General features: G+C 48.4%; 4 protein-coding genes across 4 annotated transcripts; 2 read left to right on the top strand and 2 right to left on the bottom strand.

The window, feature by feature from the left end:
- Positions 1-5,016, top strand: LOC112874016 (WD repeat-containing protein PCN-like). Its single transcript, XM_025937157.1, has 11 exons — positions 1-351; positions 454-594; positions 992-1,313; positions 1,394-1,457; positions 1,641-1,754; positions 1,844-2,006; positions 2,176-2,326; positions 2,434-3,014; positions 3,646-3,824; positions 3,935-4,189; positions 4,389-5,016. The coding sequence occupies exons 1-11, from the start codon at positions 178-180 to the stop codon at positions 4,690-4,692; spliced, it is 2,448 nt and encodes an 815-aa protein (XP_025792942.1). The 5' UTR covers positions 1-177; the 3' UTR covers positions 4,693-5,016.
- Positions 5,017-5,084: 68 nt separating this feature from the next.
- On the bottom strand, positions 5,085-6,963 carry LOC112874017 (putative pentatricopeptide repeat-containing protein At3g28640). Its single transcript, XM_025937158.1, has one exon. The coding sequence runs from the start codon at positions 6,866-6,868 to the stop codon at positions 5,378-5,380; it is 1,491 nt and encodes a 496-aa protein (XP_025792943.1). The 5' UTR covers positions 6,869-6,963; the 3' UTR covers positions 5,085-5,377.
- LOC112877233 (beta-fructofuranosidase, insoluble isoenzyme 3-like) lies at positions 5,138-15,066 on the top strand. The gene is made up of 3 exons (XM_025941469.1): positions 5,138-5,159; positions 13,434-14,782; positions 14,860-15,066. The coding sequence occupies exons 1-3, from the start codon at positions 5,138-5,140 to the stop codon at positions 15,064-15,066; spliced, it is 1,578 nt and encodes a 525-aa protein (XP_025797254.1).
- LOC112874019 (glycine-rich protein DOT1-like) lies at positions 7,514-11,092 on the bottom strand. The gene is made up of 8 exons (XM_025937160.1): positions 10,759-11,092; positions 9,588-9,668; positions 9,420-9,508; positions 9,262-9,336; positions 9,016-9,134; positions 8,715-8,936; positions 8,562-8,630; positions 7,514-8,144 (listed from the first exon to the last, which is right to left on the bottom strand). The coding sequence occupies exons 1-8, from the start codon at positions 10,882-10,884 to the stop codon at positions 7,891-7,893; spliced, it is 1,035 nt and encodes a 344-aa protein (XP_025792945.1). The 5' UTR covers positions 10,885-11,092; the 3' UTR covers positions 7,514-7,890.
- Positions 15,067-15,290: the final 224 nt, after the last annotated feature.

The raw sequence follows: 15,290 nt of genomic DNA, 5'->3' as shown, positions 1-15,290 counted from the left end.
TCCCACAAAACCCTAACGAGCGGCGAGCCGCCTCTCTCGAGCGCCTCCCACTCTCCCCGCGCGCCGCCCCGCTCCCGCGACATCGTGACATCGAGAGGTCGAGGCCCCCTTGCCGAACCTTCTGGAGCACCCGGATTGCTAGCGCCTCCATCGCCCATCGCATCGGCCCGCCGGCCCATGGAGAAGCTCCGCGTCCACCGCTGCGGCGGCGGCGCGGTCGAGTGGTCGCCCTCCCCCGTCGTCGCGCTCGCCACCTCTCCCTGCGCCTCCCAGGTCGCCGCCGCGCGCAAGGACGGCTCACTCGAGCTCTGGCTCGTCTCCCCGGGCTCCGTCGGCTGGCACCACCAGCTCGTACGCTTCCCCACACCTCCCTCCCCACCCCATGGCCCTGCGGTTTCCTGCGAGCAGTCCGAGGATTTTCAGTGACCTGACTGGGGGTTTGTTTGGGTGCAGACAATACAGGGGAACGCCGAGTCGATGGTCACATCGCTGGTGTGGGGGCGCAGTGGAGGAGGTGAAGCGGGCGGCCGGCTGCTCTCGTCCAGCGTTGATGGGTCTGTGTCCGAGTGGGATCTGTTCCACCTGCAGCAAAAGGTGGTTCTCTTTGCACGCTCACACCACATTTCGATTTTCTTTGTGAAATCGGATTTTGGGATAGTGAATTTAGCATGTATGTGTTAGTGGTAACTCCGAACTGTTGCCGGGACAGTGGGATCGTTTGAGATATATAGGTGGGAACTGATTTTGAGCTTACGTGGTAACGAACTGAAGTTCTGATTTTGTATGAGCAGGTTGTAAGTATGTTTGGGTAGTGAAATAATGGTTCGTAACCTATGGGGTGTATTGAATGCAGTATGCTAAGAATGTTGCCTGAATTTCATATCCAGTTCAGGAGATTTACCAGTCCACTTATACCTTTACTCTTTGCTAGGTAATAGTCATTTTAGGTCTATGGATATTATTATAACAGGTTTGCTATTTTGCTTTGTAGCCTGTCCTAGATACTATTGGAGTAGCACTCTGGCAGATGGCCATGGAGCCTTCGGATGATTCTAAAAATACTGAAATTAATGGCTCAGGAATTGCCATCAATGGCCATGCAAATCATAACGACTTCAGCGACTCTGACTTAAGTAATGTTGATGATGGTGACGACTCAGAAGATGAGGACAGTTCAGCCAACACAAGGTCTTCATATCATGTGAATGACCTCAAGCGACTGGCGCTTGCCTGCGATGATGGTTCAATACGATTGTATAATGTGCCTGAATCAGGCGCATTGACTTACTATAGATCTCTTCCAAGAGTAAGCGGTATGTCCTGTATATATTCCGTTTTCTCTTATTTCGGCAATAAATTCAACTCTGGCAGTTACTTTTGTGCCTCTGTACAGGGCGAACTCTGAGTGTGACGTGGAGTAATAACGCCAAATTTATATTTTCTGGAAGCAGCGATGGGTATGTTTGAGTTTCCTTGCTGGCGTAAGCAGGCTGTTGTTATTTACAGCCTATTCTTCCCTACATATACAAATAATCTTTCACATTTGTCTTGTTTCTGTAATTAATTATCATACTTTTTTTAGTGGTGTGGGCTTGCATTCTTGTGGTTTCATTTTTGGTATCGTTTTCTGTTATTGGCAGTTTAATCAGATGCTGGGATTCAACATCTTTCCAAGAAAAGTATCGTATCACTGCTGGATTGGGAGGGGCTGGTACTGGACCGGAACTTTGTATCTGGACATTATTGTTTCTGAGGTGAGATTGAGTAACTATTACTGTTTTTTTCTGAACTTGCATTTGCCCCCCTTCATTTTCTTGAGCTGATTATTGTTGCTGCTATCTAGGTGTGGAACACTTGTTAGTGGAGATAGTACAGGGAGTGTACAGTTTTGGGATAGCAGCCATGGGACACTTTTACAAGCTCACTCTTATCATAAAGGCGATGTGAATGCACTAGCAACTCTGCCTAGTCAGAACAGGGTATTTTCCGCAGGGTCTGATGGGCAGGTTGGTAGCATTACTAAAACAGCTATTAGGTGGATTAACTAATCTTGTGCAACCTCTACCTCTCTGCTCGATGCTTTCTTCGTAGTTAATTTGAAATTCCAGTCCTTTGTTTATTTATTTGTCATTGGCTTTCTGATTCATTGTTGTACTAACTCGGTTGAACCTCTAGGTGATTTTGTACAAAGCATCAAACGATGAGCTCGGTGCTAGTAAAAATGCGGTCAAAGAGCAACCTCGCAAGTGGACCTATGTGGGATATGTGAGATCTCACACTCATGATGTAAGGGCACTGACCATGGCTGTACCAATTTGTAGCGAAGGTATGTGATGTTCCTAGTTGCTTGCATTTAGTTGACATCCCTATACTGGTGCTTACACTTATTTAACTGTAATTCTTGGTGCTTACACATATTTAACTGTCATTTAGATGCATTACGTGAAGAAAAGGTGGTGAAGATTCGCCGCCGTGAAAAACATCAATTCAGTTACCACAAATGGGCTCATCTTGGTGTTCCGATGCTAATATCTGGTGGTGATGACACTAAGCTGTTTGCTTATTCGGCAAAAGAGTTTACTCAGTTTGCACCTCATAATTTCTGCCCTGCACCTCAACGTCCTTTGATAACTTTGGCTCGAGATAGCACAGCCAATGGAGATTCTGTAATGCTCGTCCAATCTGCCAATTGGCTGGATGTTTTACTTGTCACAGTTCAGAATAAGTTAACTCCAAGTACATCATCTAGAGAAGATGCTAAAGTGCGACAGCTTGCTCGTTTGAAAAGCAAGGGGTCAAGAAAAATCATTTCCAGTGCTGCCTCTGGCAATGGAACGCTTTTGGCCTATTCAGATTGTGTGCGGCCCTGCCTCTTTGCACTAAAGCATAAGAGTGGAAAGAAGTACGCCCTTGACAAGTTGGAGCTGCCGAAAGGATTGCCTTGTTCTCAAAGTATGATGTTTACTGTTGACTCGTCCAATTTGATACTAGCTGGACGTGATGGAAAAATATACGTAAGTCTTATATGCCTTTCTTTAATATTTGGTCTTCGATAATTGTATAGAAGGTAGCATGATCCATATATAACGTCATTATCCACCTGCAATGTATTTTTTCCATACTTCCATCATATGTTCTTAATGAATGTGAAAACATGCGTAGCATATGTATGTGCTAGAGAAGTAATTTACACATGACACATATATTCAATCTGAGCTTGCTATGTGCTCAACATTTGAACCAAGAAATGGAGCAAGTAGATGTGAAACTGTCCTTGATTTAACCTATTACTGGTTTCGAATTTAGCACTCGTGATTAAAAATATTTTGTTTTGAACTTCGAGTATGTAGTAAGCTGCCAGATGTTTGACTGTATATTGGTTTGCATTGTGGTTGAGATCATGATCAGACGATTCACCATGCCAAGATCATTTTTTTTACATTTTCCTTTAGCATCTTGTTATCTTTTAACAGTTTCTTTTGCATCATTCATAGTAAGCTGCCAGATATGTTTGACTGTATACTTTTGCATTGTAGTGTAGAGATCATGATCAGACAAGTCACCATGGCAAACCAAGATCGTTGTTTGTTTATGTTTTCCTTTCGCATCTTGTTATCTCTTAACAGTTTCTTTTGCATCATTCAGATCGTTGACATCGAAACAAGAGAAATTTCAAATGTATTTCATCCTACAAGAAAGGCAGATGGAACAATCTCTTCTAGAGAATCACCTGTAACGAAAATGTTCCTAAGTGCAGATGGGCAATGGTTAGCTGCAGTTAACTGCTTTGGCGATATTTATGTATTTAACCTTGAAGTACAAAGGTATGCACCAGTTTGATACTCTCCAACTTGTCTTGCATATACGTTTTCTTGTTTCCTGCAGTAGATATAAAGGCCATTCTCTCATCACTATTTTTTTCTCATCTTTGCAGGCAACACTGGTTCATATCTAGAATGAATGGTGGCGCTGTTACATCTGGTGGCTTTTGCCCCAAGAACAATGCCCTTGTGATAACTACATCTAAAAACGAGGTTTATGTATTTGATGTGGAAGCAAAACAGTTAGGTGAATGGTCCAAGCGATACACACATCACTTGCCCAGAAGTTTCCAGGAATTTCCTGGTGAGGTCATTGGCCTATCATTTCCGCCACAAAGCTCATCGATAGTTGTGGTATACAGTACAAGGTAACCTCTTGGAGACATGTCTCATGATGCTACCCTTGTGTATGGTCCTTGGTCTGTGGATATGAGTGACTCTGCATATAGCAGGATTGATCTTTTTCTTTACCATTGTGTTTGGTTATTTTCTATTCCCAAACTTTGGGTTGATAACTGTATCATATAATGAACTGATGATAGAAGTTCAATCTCCTTTACTTTTCAGGGCCATGTGCTTGATTGATTTTGGATTGCCTGTTGTTGAGGATGTTACATTGCCAAATATATCAACTGGACCAGCAGAGAAGACAGATGCACAAAAGAGTACAAAAACAAAGCAGAAGCGTAAGGCCCGTGATGAAGAGTCGAAACAACAGAATAAGAATAACTTCAACTTCTTTGCGTTTAAAGAACCAGTCCTTTTTGTTGGGCACCTATTGGACAGTTCAAGTTTAATAGTAGAGAAGCGGTGGTTGGATGTGGTTGAAGGTTTTGGCCCACCAGTTCACAGACATATATACGGGACATGATTCAAGCTAACATGTCTACCTCTGGTCTCGTGGCAAGCAGCCCATTGTTTTTGTTTTTGCTCAAGTAACAACATGCATCTGTCCTCTCAAGCATGCGATCAGTTGAAAGGGGTTCTAGGATTTTGGAGCACAAAGTGGCAGCTTCACCTAAACTTCAGCATCAAGAGTGTGGTAATGGTGTATTCTTTTCTTCTAAACTTGAGTAATGTAGTGGACTCCTTGCGCCAGTTTGTCATACCTTGTCACTGCGCAAAATTTTTGTCAGATGTAAACACTGTATCATTACCTCAGTTACCGTTAAGTTGTTATCTGTTGTTTTACTCAGAAGCGTGGTCTCTGTAATAGCGCTCATGTGCATACGTCAGGAGTTACTGTTACATTGCTGGTCTGAGCTAGAATTAACGGTTTGTGCAGATCAGTCTTTTTTTTCCCGAGTGACAGATCAATGTCTTTTTTCACTGAGAGTGGCTGATCAATGTCTGGTGTATGCATTACCTGCAGGTAATGCAATCAGCATTGCTATGTACAAACTCGTATAGCAAAACTGAGAAAAGGTTTTTCTTTTGTTTTTATCCTTTCGGGTGATAAAAAGGTATTTGAAGTGTCCAAAAAAGTTTCAAATATAACATCAACCACTGTTCCTAATGGTAGAATTGCTGCAGATCTTTATGCTACATTCTTCTGATTACAGCAATGCAAACAACGTTTCTTCTTCCTCGTCTGGTTTTTGCGCCATCTGGGCGGCCAGCAGCCGAAGCACCTCCCATATCTCGAACCGGCGCGGGTGCGCCTGGTCGTCGGCGACAAACGAGCTCACCTCGCCGTCGACCTCTACGGCGCTGTACGCTGGGACCTTCTTGACCCCCCTGCTGCCGATCAGCTTCCGCACCCGCCGCGCGTCGTCCTTCCGGTTGGCATCGAGGTAGATATTGGACAGCTGGACGTACACGCCCTCGTCGGCGGCGCCGCCTAGCTTTTCGAGCTCCCGCGCCGCCACCTCCGCCAGCTCAACGTTGCCGTAGCTCCGGCAGCCGGCGAGGACCGAGCCCCACACGGACGCGAGCGGGGTCATGGGCATCGTCTCGATTAGCCCGACCGCATCCTCCAGCCGCCCGACTCGGCACAGCATGTCGACCGTGCAGCTGTAGTGCTCGTGCCCCGGCGACACGCCGTACCGGCCGCGCATCTCCCTGAGCAGGCGCAGCCCCTCCTCGACCTTTCCGGCGTGCGCGCACGCTGACAGCGCCCCGAGCACAGCCACGCCGTCCGGCCGCACCCCGTCCTCCCTCGCCATCCTCTCCAGGCACGCGACGGCCTGCTCCGCCATCCCGTGCACGGCGAACGCGCCCACCATGGTGCCCCAGACGTACTCATTCCGCTCCGGCATGCCGTCGAACACCCGCACCGCCTCCTCCAGGCACCCGCACTTGGCGTACATGGTGACTAGGGCCGACCCCACGAACGCGTCCCCGAGCAAGCCCGGCGCGGCGCGCTCCACGTAGCGGTGCACCCACGCGCCGCAGTCCAGCGCCCCCGCCTGCGCGCACGCCGCGACGGCCGTGGTGAGCACGACGGCGTCGGGGGCCACCCCGTCGTCGAACATGGCCCTGAACACCGCCAGCCCCTCCGCGGGCATCCCCGCGCGCGCGTACGCCCCGATGACGAGGTCGTAGTGGATCGCCTCCCGCCGCGGCAATTCGTCGAACACCCTCCTCGCGAGCTCCGGGCGGGGCGCGTAGACCTGGAGCAGCGCCGTGGTGACGTAGTGGTCGGCGGGGAAGAGCGCGTTCCTGACGAGCAGCGCGTGGAGCTGCGCCCCGGCACCGGCGTCGGAGGAGTCCGGGGCGTCGAATGCGGCGGCGGCGGAGAGCGCGAAGGGGAAGGAGAGGTGATCGGGGGCCGGAAGCGGAGTGGCGGGGTAGAGCATGTCGCGGAGGAGGCGGAGCGCGAGGCCCGGGTGGGCTGGGGAGGCGGCGCGGCGGGAGAGCGCGTGGAGGAGGGAGTTGAGCGCGAGGAGGGAGAGGTCCGGGTGGCGCGGGAGGAGGCCGGCAGTGGTGAGGATGGCCTGGACGGGGAGCAGCGGCGAGGAAGCGGAGGCGGCGGCGGAGGGGAGGAGGCGGGAGGCGAGGAGGGAGTGGCAGAAGGCGAAGGTGGCCTTGGGAACGTACGGGCGCATACTTGGCTTGCTCGCAGGCTCGCAGACGGGCAACGGCGGGAACACGGGCGAGCGTAGATATCCTCGCGCCCTCGTCAGTGGACGAGCCTCCTCTGCAGTACTGCAGTCTGCAGAGGGACACTCCTTGTCTGTCGACACTACGCATGAAAAGGCCTAAACACATGCTTATAATTGGAAATTTGTTTCGGCGACAACGCTTTCTAACAACGCGAGAAATTTTGATTAAACTACTTTAGATTGTTGGTGTTCCAAACATCGATTGAACTGAGGCAACAATTGAATTTCGACTCGGGTACAAATTTACAGCTTTCTTCACAGCAGCTGATTTATTCACACCATCTACTGATTTACCTGTCATCGACAGCCTCAAGGAAACACACTATTAACCATGCGATGGGCTGATTGGATGGGAAGATCATTACCAATGTATCAACAATAATACAGAAAGTTGCACTAAAACGATTATACTGGTGTTGTATGTGATGGGCTGATATCATAGACCAAGCTAATCTTGGCATCATGATATAGAGAACGGACAAGTACAGCTCACTTCCACCAGTCCTATGCAATATGGAGCTGATGCCTACAAGCAAGAATAGGCTCAACATTTTCATGTACGCCGCAAAACTTTTGCACAAAAGAAACTAAACTCTGATGGTATCAACCATCAAGGATACATTAATTGAAGCAAAACTGCACAAATAGAATGAACAATTTAACACAGGTGAAGAGTTTCCATCTGTTGATACTGCGGGCATGAACATAGGGCAGCATGCTCAGCATTTAAAGATCATTGGGAAAACAAGAAACCTCGGCAGCAGAAATATTGAAAGATGACAACATGATTAAACTTGCAAATGCATTATGCTCACAACCAAACCTCGCGCTCAGGGAAAACAGCAGACCTCACAAATAACAGACGGCTTCCAACACAAATGCTCAGATAACTTATCTCTTTCCCCTGATATTAATAAAGCATGCATTGAAGAAACACCAGGAGCCCATGGATTTTGCGCCTGCGCTCAGTTCCCTCGCCCGCGGCCACCCATTCTTCCCCTTCCACGGCCACCATAGCCCCTTCCACCCCCACCCCTGCCTCCTTCATAGCCACCACCCCTGCCACCTTCATAGCCACCGCCCCTGCCACCTTCATAGCCACCGCCCCTGCCACCTTCATAGCCTCCGCCCCTGCCACCTTCATAGCCTCCGCCCCTACCTTGCTCATACCCTCCACCCCTGCCTCCTTCATAGCCACCACCCCTACCTCCATCATAGCCTGCAAAGCCAAAAAATATTAAGAACAGCTTCCACTAATAGACAGTGGATCTAATCTTTCTAGGCAGAGCAACAAATTATAATTATTGTTCGCAAGTAGATACTAAAGTAATGCCTCTGTTAAATGCAACAACACATCAAAGAACATAAAAACTGTTTACCACACACAAAGTACTGGCACCAACTGTAGAAGTGGTCAAAGTCTAATTGTTTTAGCTGACTGACAATATGTTGGTGCATTAGCATTATGATAGTGGCACTAGCATATTCAATACAAAATACTTTCAACACATTATAATATGAGGTTTGGAACATAGAACAATATTAAAAAAAATGAAACGAAATATGGGCACTGCCATATCCAAAACATGCAATGTTTAGGCACATGGAAGGCACGAGTTGGTTATGTCAGGCATACCTCCACGGTAACCCCAGTTGCCTCTTCCACGCATACCACCACCTCGTCCTCGGCTATACCCACCGTTTTCTGTTTCAATAAATCAAGATATGTTATCATCCAAGACTTCAAGCAAGATCAACAGTATAACTGAATCAAGCCAGAATTCAGTACCATGGTAGTTTCCATATCTGCCTTGGTTGTAGCCATATCCACCACCATACCCACCTTGATTATCATAGCCGCCATACCCACCTTGATTATCATAATACCCGCCACCCTGATTGTACCCACCTTGGTTGTTTCCATATCCACCATAACCACCATAGCCTCCTCTACCCCAACCCCTTCCACGTCCTCGGCCCCTTCCTCTGCCTCGACCCCGTGCATAGGAGTCTAAACAAAGCCAATGATTAAGAAAGGATAGATAATCAACAAAAATACCCACATCAATGCGAAAATATCACTGTTGTACCTTCATACTCAAGCTGCTGGAATTGGCCTTGTGTTCGGCGAGGTTGGCGCTGCGGCGGTGGTGCCTGCTGGAGGCGCTGCTGTTGCCTGGGCTGTTCAACGTAAGCAGGAGCTTGGTACCTGTATAAAAATGAATTAATATTCCAACCCCTGTATCATGCACAAGTCCTTTTTTTATCTTACAAGAGTAACTAATGTCTGACACCAATAGTCCTAGAGAATTAACTGAGGAACACATCTAACTGACCCAGGAGTGTTCTTATCCAGCTCTCCAGGAGACAAGGTAATTGAAATCATCGAAACATGCCGAGTCATCTCGAGCCTGAAAATGGGCAAGCTTTAAAATAAGAAATGCAAATGAAACAGGAGTATGAAAATAATATAGTACAATGAGTAGAAACTTACGGGACAAGGCCTTCTTCTATAGGTTCCCAAACATCAGTGATGCTGACAGAACTGATATTGGTATCCTGATGTAAACCAGGGATTCTTTTCTGTTTCAAATAAAGCTTGTCATATATGGTGGCTTTTGCAAATAGAAACAAAGATAAGAGAGAGAGAGAAAAGAATTACCTTGATAATCTCTGCAACAGCAACAGACTTACTGATTGCCTGTCCCATGGCCTTCAAAACAATCTCTTTAATTCTCCGCTCCTGGTTATAAGGGGAAAAGGGTAAATTATATTAACAAGTAAACAGGAGCTGAGCAACACTGCACTACATTGTACATAGGCAGCAGATAGTAAATGTAAAACATTATAGTATACCTGGTAAAAACAGAATCATAACAATAGGAGAATAATAATCGGCATGAGCATTGAAATAACGGAGTTCAAATCCTTCAATACTACCCAAACAACAGCCACGCTTGAAGCTAGAAAAAGCCAAGAAAGTACAAACTTTTAGTATCCTACCAAAGCATCACCAGTGGGAATCCAACCTTGGATCATTTGTTGCCACGGTAGGGGCTGATTAAGCACAAGAAACACCCACAAAAGCCATACTGTACAAACAACCTGTCCTACTGAAGCATTTTGAACAAACTTCAGAAAAGTGGGCACCAAGAAAATATCAAACTACATTGACCACTTATCAGACTGTGGGCACCTAAAGGCCTCCTACAGGCACCCACATAATTTAAACGCAGTCCAAGCATGGCACCTAGACGAAACTAACAGCATGCACCACATTTCCAGAGCATCGACGACGAACGAGTAACAGAAAACACAGAACTCCCCATATAGTTTTACCAAGCTGCATTGCCATCCTAATGCTAAACCAAAAATACGTCATGAAGGTATCAGATTGGTGCATTAACATCGACACTGTCCACATTGCATTGAACACCCATGCTTAGCAATCCCAAAATCAGACGCATCAAAATAGATTTCCAGTGAATTATCTGCTAAATGTCAGACTCAACAAATTTATTCAGATGAATCAGAACGCCAACAAATAAGTTGCTCACTAATCCACTTCCCATGGGCATTTATGACATCAACATGGAATTAGTTCACCAATCTCCACGCATGGCGTTCAAACAGCATAAGGTAAACACAATCTCACATCGAACCGCAGAACCAGCTGGTTGAATCCACCTCTCAGGCCCAACGGTCCAATCCCACCATTTCCATGCGCGCCGATTCGAATCGGCAAGGGGACAGGGGACTCGAGAGGAACGGCGCGCCATAATGACAAAATCAATACGACGGCGATGGGATAGCCGGAGGGGAAGCGCACGCACCTGGAGGAGGGAGGTGGCGTAGGAGACATAGTTGCGGATGAGGCCCTGCGCGGTGATGCGGATCTCGTTCTCCTCGATGGCCGCCGACTCGGTCCGCGGCCGCTCCACCCTCTGGTACCGGTCCATCTCGGCCGCCGGCGCGGACGCTCGTCGCCCGGCGGGTCGCGGGGGCACGGGATTCGCGAGGGGGAGGAGGAGAGTGCGGCGGCAGGGGCAGGGGACGGGAGGTTGCGGCGGCAGGGGCTAAAACCCTAGACGGAGCCAACGATACAGGTGCTCGGCGTACACGAAATAGGCTTTTTATTTTCTTGGGGCGAGGAAAAATAGGAATGGGGCTGTGCGAGAGTTCGATCCGGAAATCTGCTGGACTTTCCCACAGGTTTATGCCTCTCACGTTTCGGGCCGTTTCCTTCCGGAGGGGTGTGGCCGTAGGTTCTAGAATCTAGAGACTCTGGATTTTGGAATTGGGGTCGTGGGCTTTGTGGGATTTTTTATATTTTTTATTTTATTGTCCTTACAGTGATTGCTCGAGGGCATATCACATTATTGCCATCGACAAATGGTTTAATTCCTTGGGGAAAGTCTCTTCTAGATCAGATTTGCAGCTCATGAGCATGATTTTAATGTGAGATGTCTACAATTACTCCTTCAAATTTATAGGATCCTTAGTTATGCATTTTCTAAATCGCTCATTCAAAATCTAGTGTTGGTATGAGGCAGCTATCCCCTCATAATAATTTTACGATAAAAAACATATAGATTATAGCAATGTTTGCTTTTGCCTCCCATAGTCATTTTAGTTTGCTCCAAGATTTGGAAAGAAAGAAATGCTAAAATTTTCTAGCGCAAAGAATCGACAAACCCTACTATCTTATAAAAAAGCAAGGATGAAACTTTGCTTTGGGTCCTAGCGGGAGCGAAACACTTAGCTTCTCTTATCTCTTACCCTTGAACTCCTCCTTTGTGCCACCCTTTTTCGTGGCCTATAAATAACTTTATTTACCCGTTCGAGCTCTACTTTTTTAACATAACAGATAGCTCTTCTGCTGGATTTTTTTTAAAAATACATCTATAGTCACCTCCTGCAACATAATACAAACACTGTTATGGATTCAAAATGCCGCTGCCCTTTCCCCTGCATTGTTCTACTATTCATGAATTTTCTTTCATATATATCCGGTGTTGTTGACCATCTTTTTTTATTGTTAATTTGAATAGCTTCCGATGCACAATTTCGTGTAACGCTTCCAACACACTTTCAAAAATTACATATAACATAATAGTTAGGAAACTTAAAATTACATTAATCAGATCACCATGTTGGTGGTTTAGCCCTGGACACAATACGGATTGTGTGGTGTTTGGCGGTTAAAACTTAGCTGATCTTACTTCTAGCATATACTAGGGAGCACCCAAGTGGATGTTTGCATCTGATTTATTGTCTGAAAAAAATAATAGCAATGTACAGATTGTATCTAGACCTATCCAAGCTACACAATTGATTGACATCTCCTTGGCACACCAGTCCAACAGGGTCCCAAATGTACTGATTGTAATTATGTTTATTTTTCAGACTATCCTAAAATATCTCTTGAAGTGAATAAAGATTAGATAGTTTTTTATTCCTGGTTAATGTAGCAATGTCTTGGTATATGTAGATAGAATAGTTAGATGAGGAAATATATATGTATATGTAAGCTTCTCTGCTTCTGTGTCTGTATTATTTGATATACATATATATAAAAAAACTTAGATATACATAGATGCACCGATATTTTTTAATGGAAATAGTTGCTTCCTTTATTTTTTTAATTATCTCATAGTTGTTTGACATTTCACAATCTTCAATACATAATTTTGACAACTAATAAAATATATATATATGTATTTTCAAGATCCCATATAGTTCTTATTATATTATATTATATCCAATTGTAGTAAAAAAAATAAAAAAATAGTTGACTATGGATTTTTAGACAGTAAGTAGAAGGAAATCGGAGGGAGTACGTACATAGGTGAGACGACTCATCACACATGGATAATGAATTGATGACAAATTAAGTGTGGATAAGGAGTTTCCGGGAGAAGGATGCACGAAACACGAACAGACCAAAGGCTCCCCGTCGGCGCGTTCTCTCAGGAAAAGAAAATCTCAATCGCTGTATATATCCAGTACAACTACATGTCTAATCCATATAGTTATCCAAACGCACGTATCCTAATCCGACAGTAAGTTTGTCAGCGCCTCTTCCTGGCCTATATAAATTCGGACGTACGCGCGCCTTTCTTCCTCGTACTCCTCGATCGTCTCCTCGACATAGAAACTAGTTGGTTGATGAGCAGTTGGCAGCAGTTTTGATTCGACATGGCGATCAGGACTTGGACATGGGTGGTTTTCCTGCTGCTTGCGCTGCTGTCGTCGTCGTCGCCGCCCTCGTGCCGCGCGGCGGAGGCGCCGTCGCCGCAACCGGCGTCCGCCGACGCCGACCTCGCCGTCGACGACGGGCTCCGGACCGGCTACCACTTCCAGCCTCCCAAGCACTGGATCAACGGTAAGAATCTCATGCGTGTGCCAAGATGTAACAACGTTTTGATCCCTCGATGTTCTTTCTGCTCGTTAACCTGCTGCGGCATCGGAGAGGCTAACGGTCGAGATCGTGATCCTGTGCGCGCAGATCCTAATGGCGTGATGTACTACAAGGGCGTGTACCACCTGTTCTACCAGTACAACCCCCGGGGCGCGGTGTGGGGCAACATCGTGTGGGCGCATGCCGTGTCGACGGACCTCGTCGACTGGGTCATGCTCCCGCCGGCGATCTACCCCACGGCGCCGTTCGACGTCAACGGCTGCTGGTCGGGCTCCGCGACTGTGCTCCCGGACGGCACGCCGGTCATCATGTACACCGGCATCGACGCCCAGAACCGGCAGGTGCAGAACGTGGCGTACCCCAAGGACCTCTCCGACCCGTACCTCCGGGAGTGGGTCAAGCCGGACTACAACCCCGTCATCGCGCCGGGGCCGGGGATGAACGCCAGCGCGTTCCGCGACCCGACGACGGCGTGGCAGGGCCCCGACGGACTCTGGCGGCTGGTGATCGGCACCAAGGACAACCACCGGGGCCTCGCCATGCTCTACCGCAGCAGGGACTTCAAGCAGTGGGCGCCCGCCAACCGCGCTCTGCACTCCGGCGATACCGGCATGTGGGAGTGCCCGGACTTCTACCCCGTGACCTCCCCGGGCGTCAGCGGCGGCACGAAGCACGTGCTCAAGGTGAGCCTCGACCTGACGCGGTTCGAGTACTACACGTTCGGCGAGTACGACCACGCCACCGACACGTACGTGCCGGACGCGGCGCTCGCCGACGGCAACGATGGTCTCCGCTACGACTACGGCAACTTCTACGCGTCCAAGACGTTCCTCGACACGGCGAAGCAGCGGCGCATCCTGTGGGGGTGGGCGAACGAGTCGGACTCCACCGGCGACGACATCCGCAAGGGCTGGGCCGGCGTGCAGGCCGTCCCGAGGAAGGTCTGGCTCTCTTCCGACGGCAAGCAGCTCGTGCAGTGGCCGGTGGCCGAGATCGAGTCCCTCCGCGGCGGCCTCGTCAACATCACGGACAGGCTGGTCGGGGCCGGGCAGCACTTCGAGGTCGCGGGGCTCGCGTCGGCGGCGCAGGCCGACGTGGAGGCGTCTTTCCAGGTGGCGGACCTGGACAAGGCCGAGTCGTTCGACCCGGCGTGGCGCGGCGCGGACGCGCAGACGGTGTGCGCGGCCCGCGGCGCGGACGCCAGGGGCGGCGTCGGGCCGTTCGGGCTGTGGGTGCTCGCGTCCGACGAGCGCGAGGAGCGCACCGCCGTGTTCTTCAGGGTGTTCAAGGGCGGCGACGGCGGCAAGCACGTCGTGCTCATGTGCAACGACCCGTCCATGTCGTCCCACGCCGACAACCTCTACAAGCCCACCTTCGCCGGCTTCGTCGACGTCGACATCGCCCAGACCGGCGGCAAGATCGCTCTAAGGACTCTGGTACGTAAATTACTTGTCTGATTAATCATGTAATTTTCGTAATCGATGTCTTGATCGTGGCCCGTGTACGCGTGCAGATTGACCACTCGGTGGTGGAGAGCTTTGGTGCGCACGGCAAGACGTGCATCCTGTCGAGGGTGTACCCGACCAAGGCCGTCGGCGAGAAGGCGCGCCTCTTCGTGTTCAACAACGGCGAGTCGGACGTTAAGCTCACCCATCTGAACGCCTACGAGATGCGGTCGGCGAAGATCACCAGCGACACGACAGAACCGACGAGCAGATGAGACCCGCCTGGGCGCGCCGATCTGATGTGTATATATATGTGCATAGCTAGATGATTTTTTTTAATGTGATGAGTCGTGTAATAACTTTATGAGTTTCTTATTATTTTTCTAAATAGTCGTTTCACCCGTTTCTAAAATTTTGATTAAAGTTAGAAAAAATTGACGTAGAACAAAACTCAAACAACCATATTTTGAAATTTCCCTAGCCCTTGAGCGTAGATACA

This window comes from Panicum hallii, chromosome 9 (assembly GCF_002211085.1).
Source record: "Panicum hallii strain FIL2 chromosome 9, PHallii_v3.1, whole genome shotgun sequence".
Taxonomy (NCBI): Eukaryota; Viridiplantae; Streptophyta; class Magnoliopsida; order Poales; family Poaceae; genus Panicum; species Panicum hallii.
This window is presented reverse-complemented; position numbering and strand designations above follow the sequence as displayed.

What these genes read in the sequence shown, in the direction of transcription:
- LOC112874019 (XM_025937160.1), bottom strand. Translation starts at nt 10,884, where the DNA reads ATGGACCGGTACCAGAGGGTGGAGCGGCCGCGGACCGAGTCGGCGGCC. An exon ending in CTGTTGCAGAGATTATCAAG is followed by an intron (nt 9,509 to 9,587) that starts GTAATTCTTTTC and finishes TATTTGAAACAG; the next exon opens with AAAAGAATCCCTGGTTTACA. An exon ending in CCAGCAGCTTGAGTATGAAG is followed by an intron (nt 8,937 to 9,015) that starts GTACAACAGTGA and finishes GGCTTTGTTTAG; the next exon opens with ACTCCTATGCACGGGGTCGA.
- LOC112877233 (XM_025941469.1), top strand. Translation starts at nt 5,138, where the DNA reads ATGTCTTTTTTCACTGAGAGTG. An exon ending in GTCTTTTTTCACTGAGAGTG is followed by an intron (nt 5,160 to 13,433) that starts GCTGATCAATGT and finishes CTGTGCGCGCAG; the next exon opens with ATCCTAATGGCGTGATGTAC. An exon ending in AGATCGCTCTAAGGACTCTG is followed by an intron (nt 14,783 to 14,859) that starts GTACGTAAATTA and finishes GTACGCGTGCAG; the next exon opens with ATTGACCACTCGGTGGTGGA.
- LOC112874016 (XM_025937157.1), top strand. Translation starts at nt 178, where the DNA reads ATGGAGAAGCTCCGCGTCCACCGCTGCGGCGGCGGCGCGGTCGAGTGG. An exon ending in TCGGCTGGCACCACCAGCTC is followed by an intron (nt 352 to 453) that starts GTACGCTTCCCC and finishes GTTTGGGTGCAG; the next exon opens with ACAATACAGGGGAACGCCGA. An exon ending in TGGACATTATTGTTTCTGAG is followed by an intron (nt 1,755 to 1,843) that starts GTGAGATTGAGT and finishes GCTGCTATCTAG; the next exon opens with GTGTGGAACACTTGTTAGTG.
- LOC112874017 (XM_025937158.1), bottom strand. Translation starts at nt 6,868, where the DNA reads ATGCGCCCGTACGTTCCCAAGGCCACCTTCGCCTTCTGCCACTCCCTC.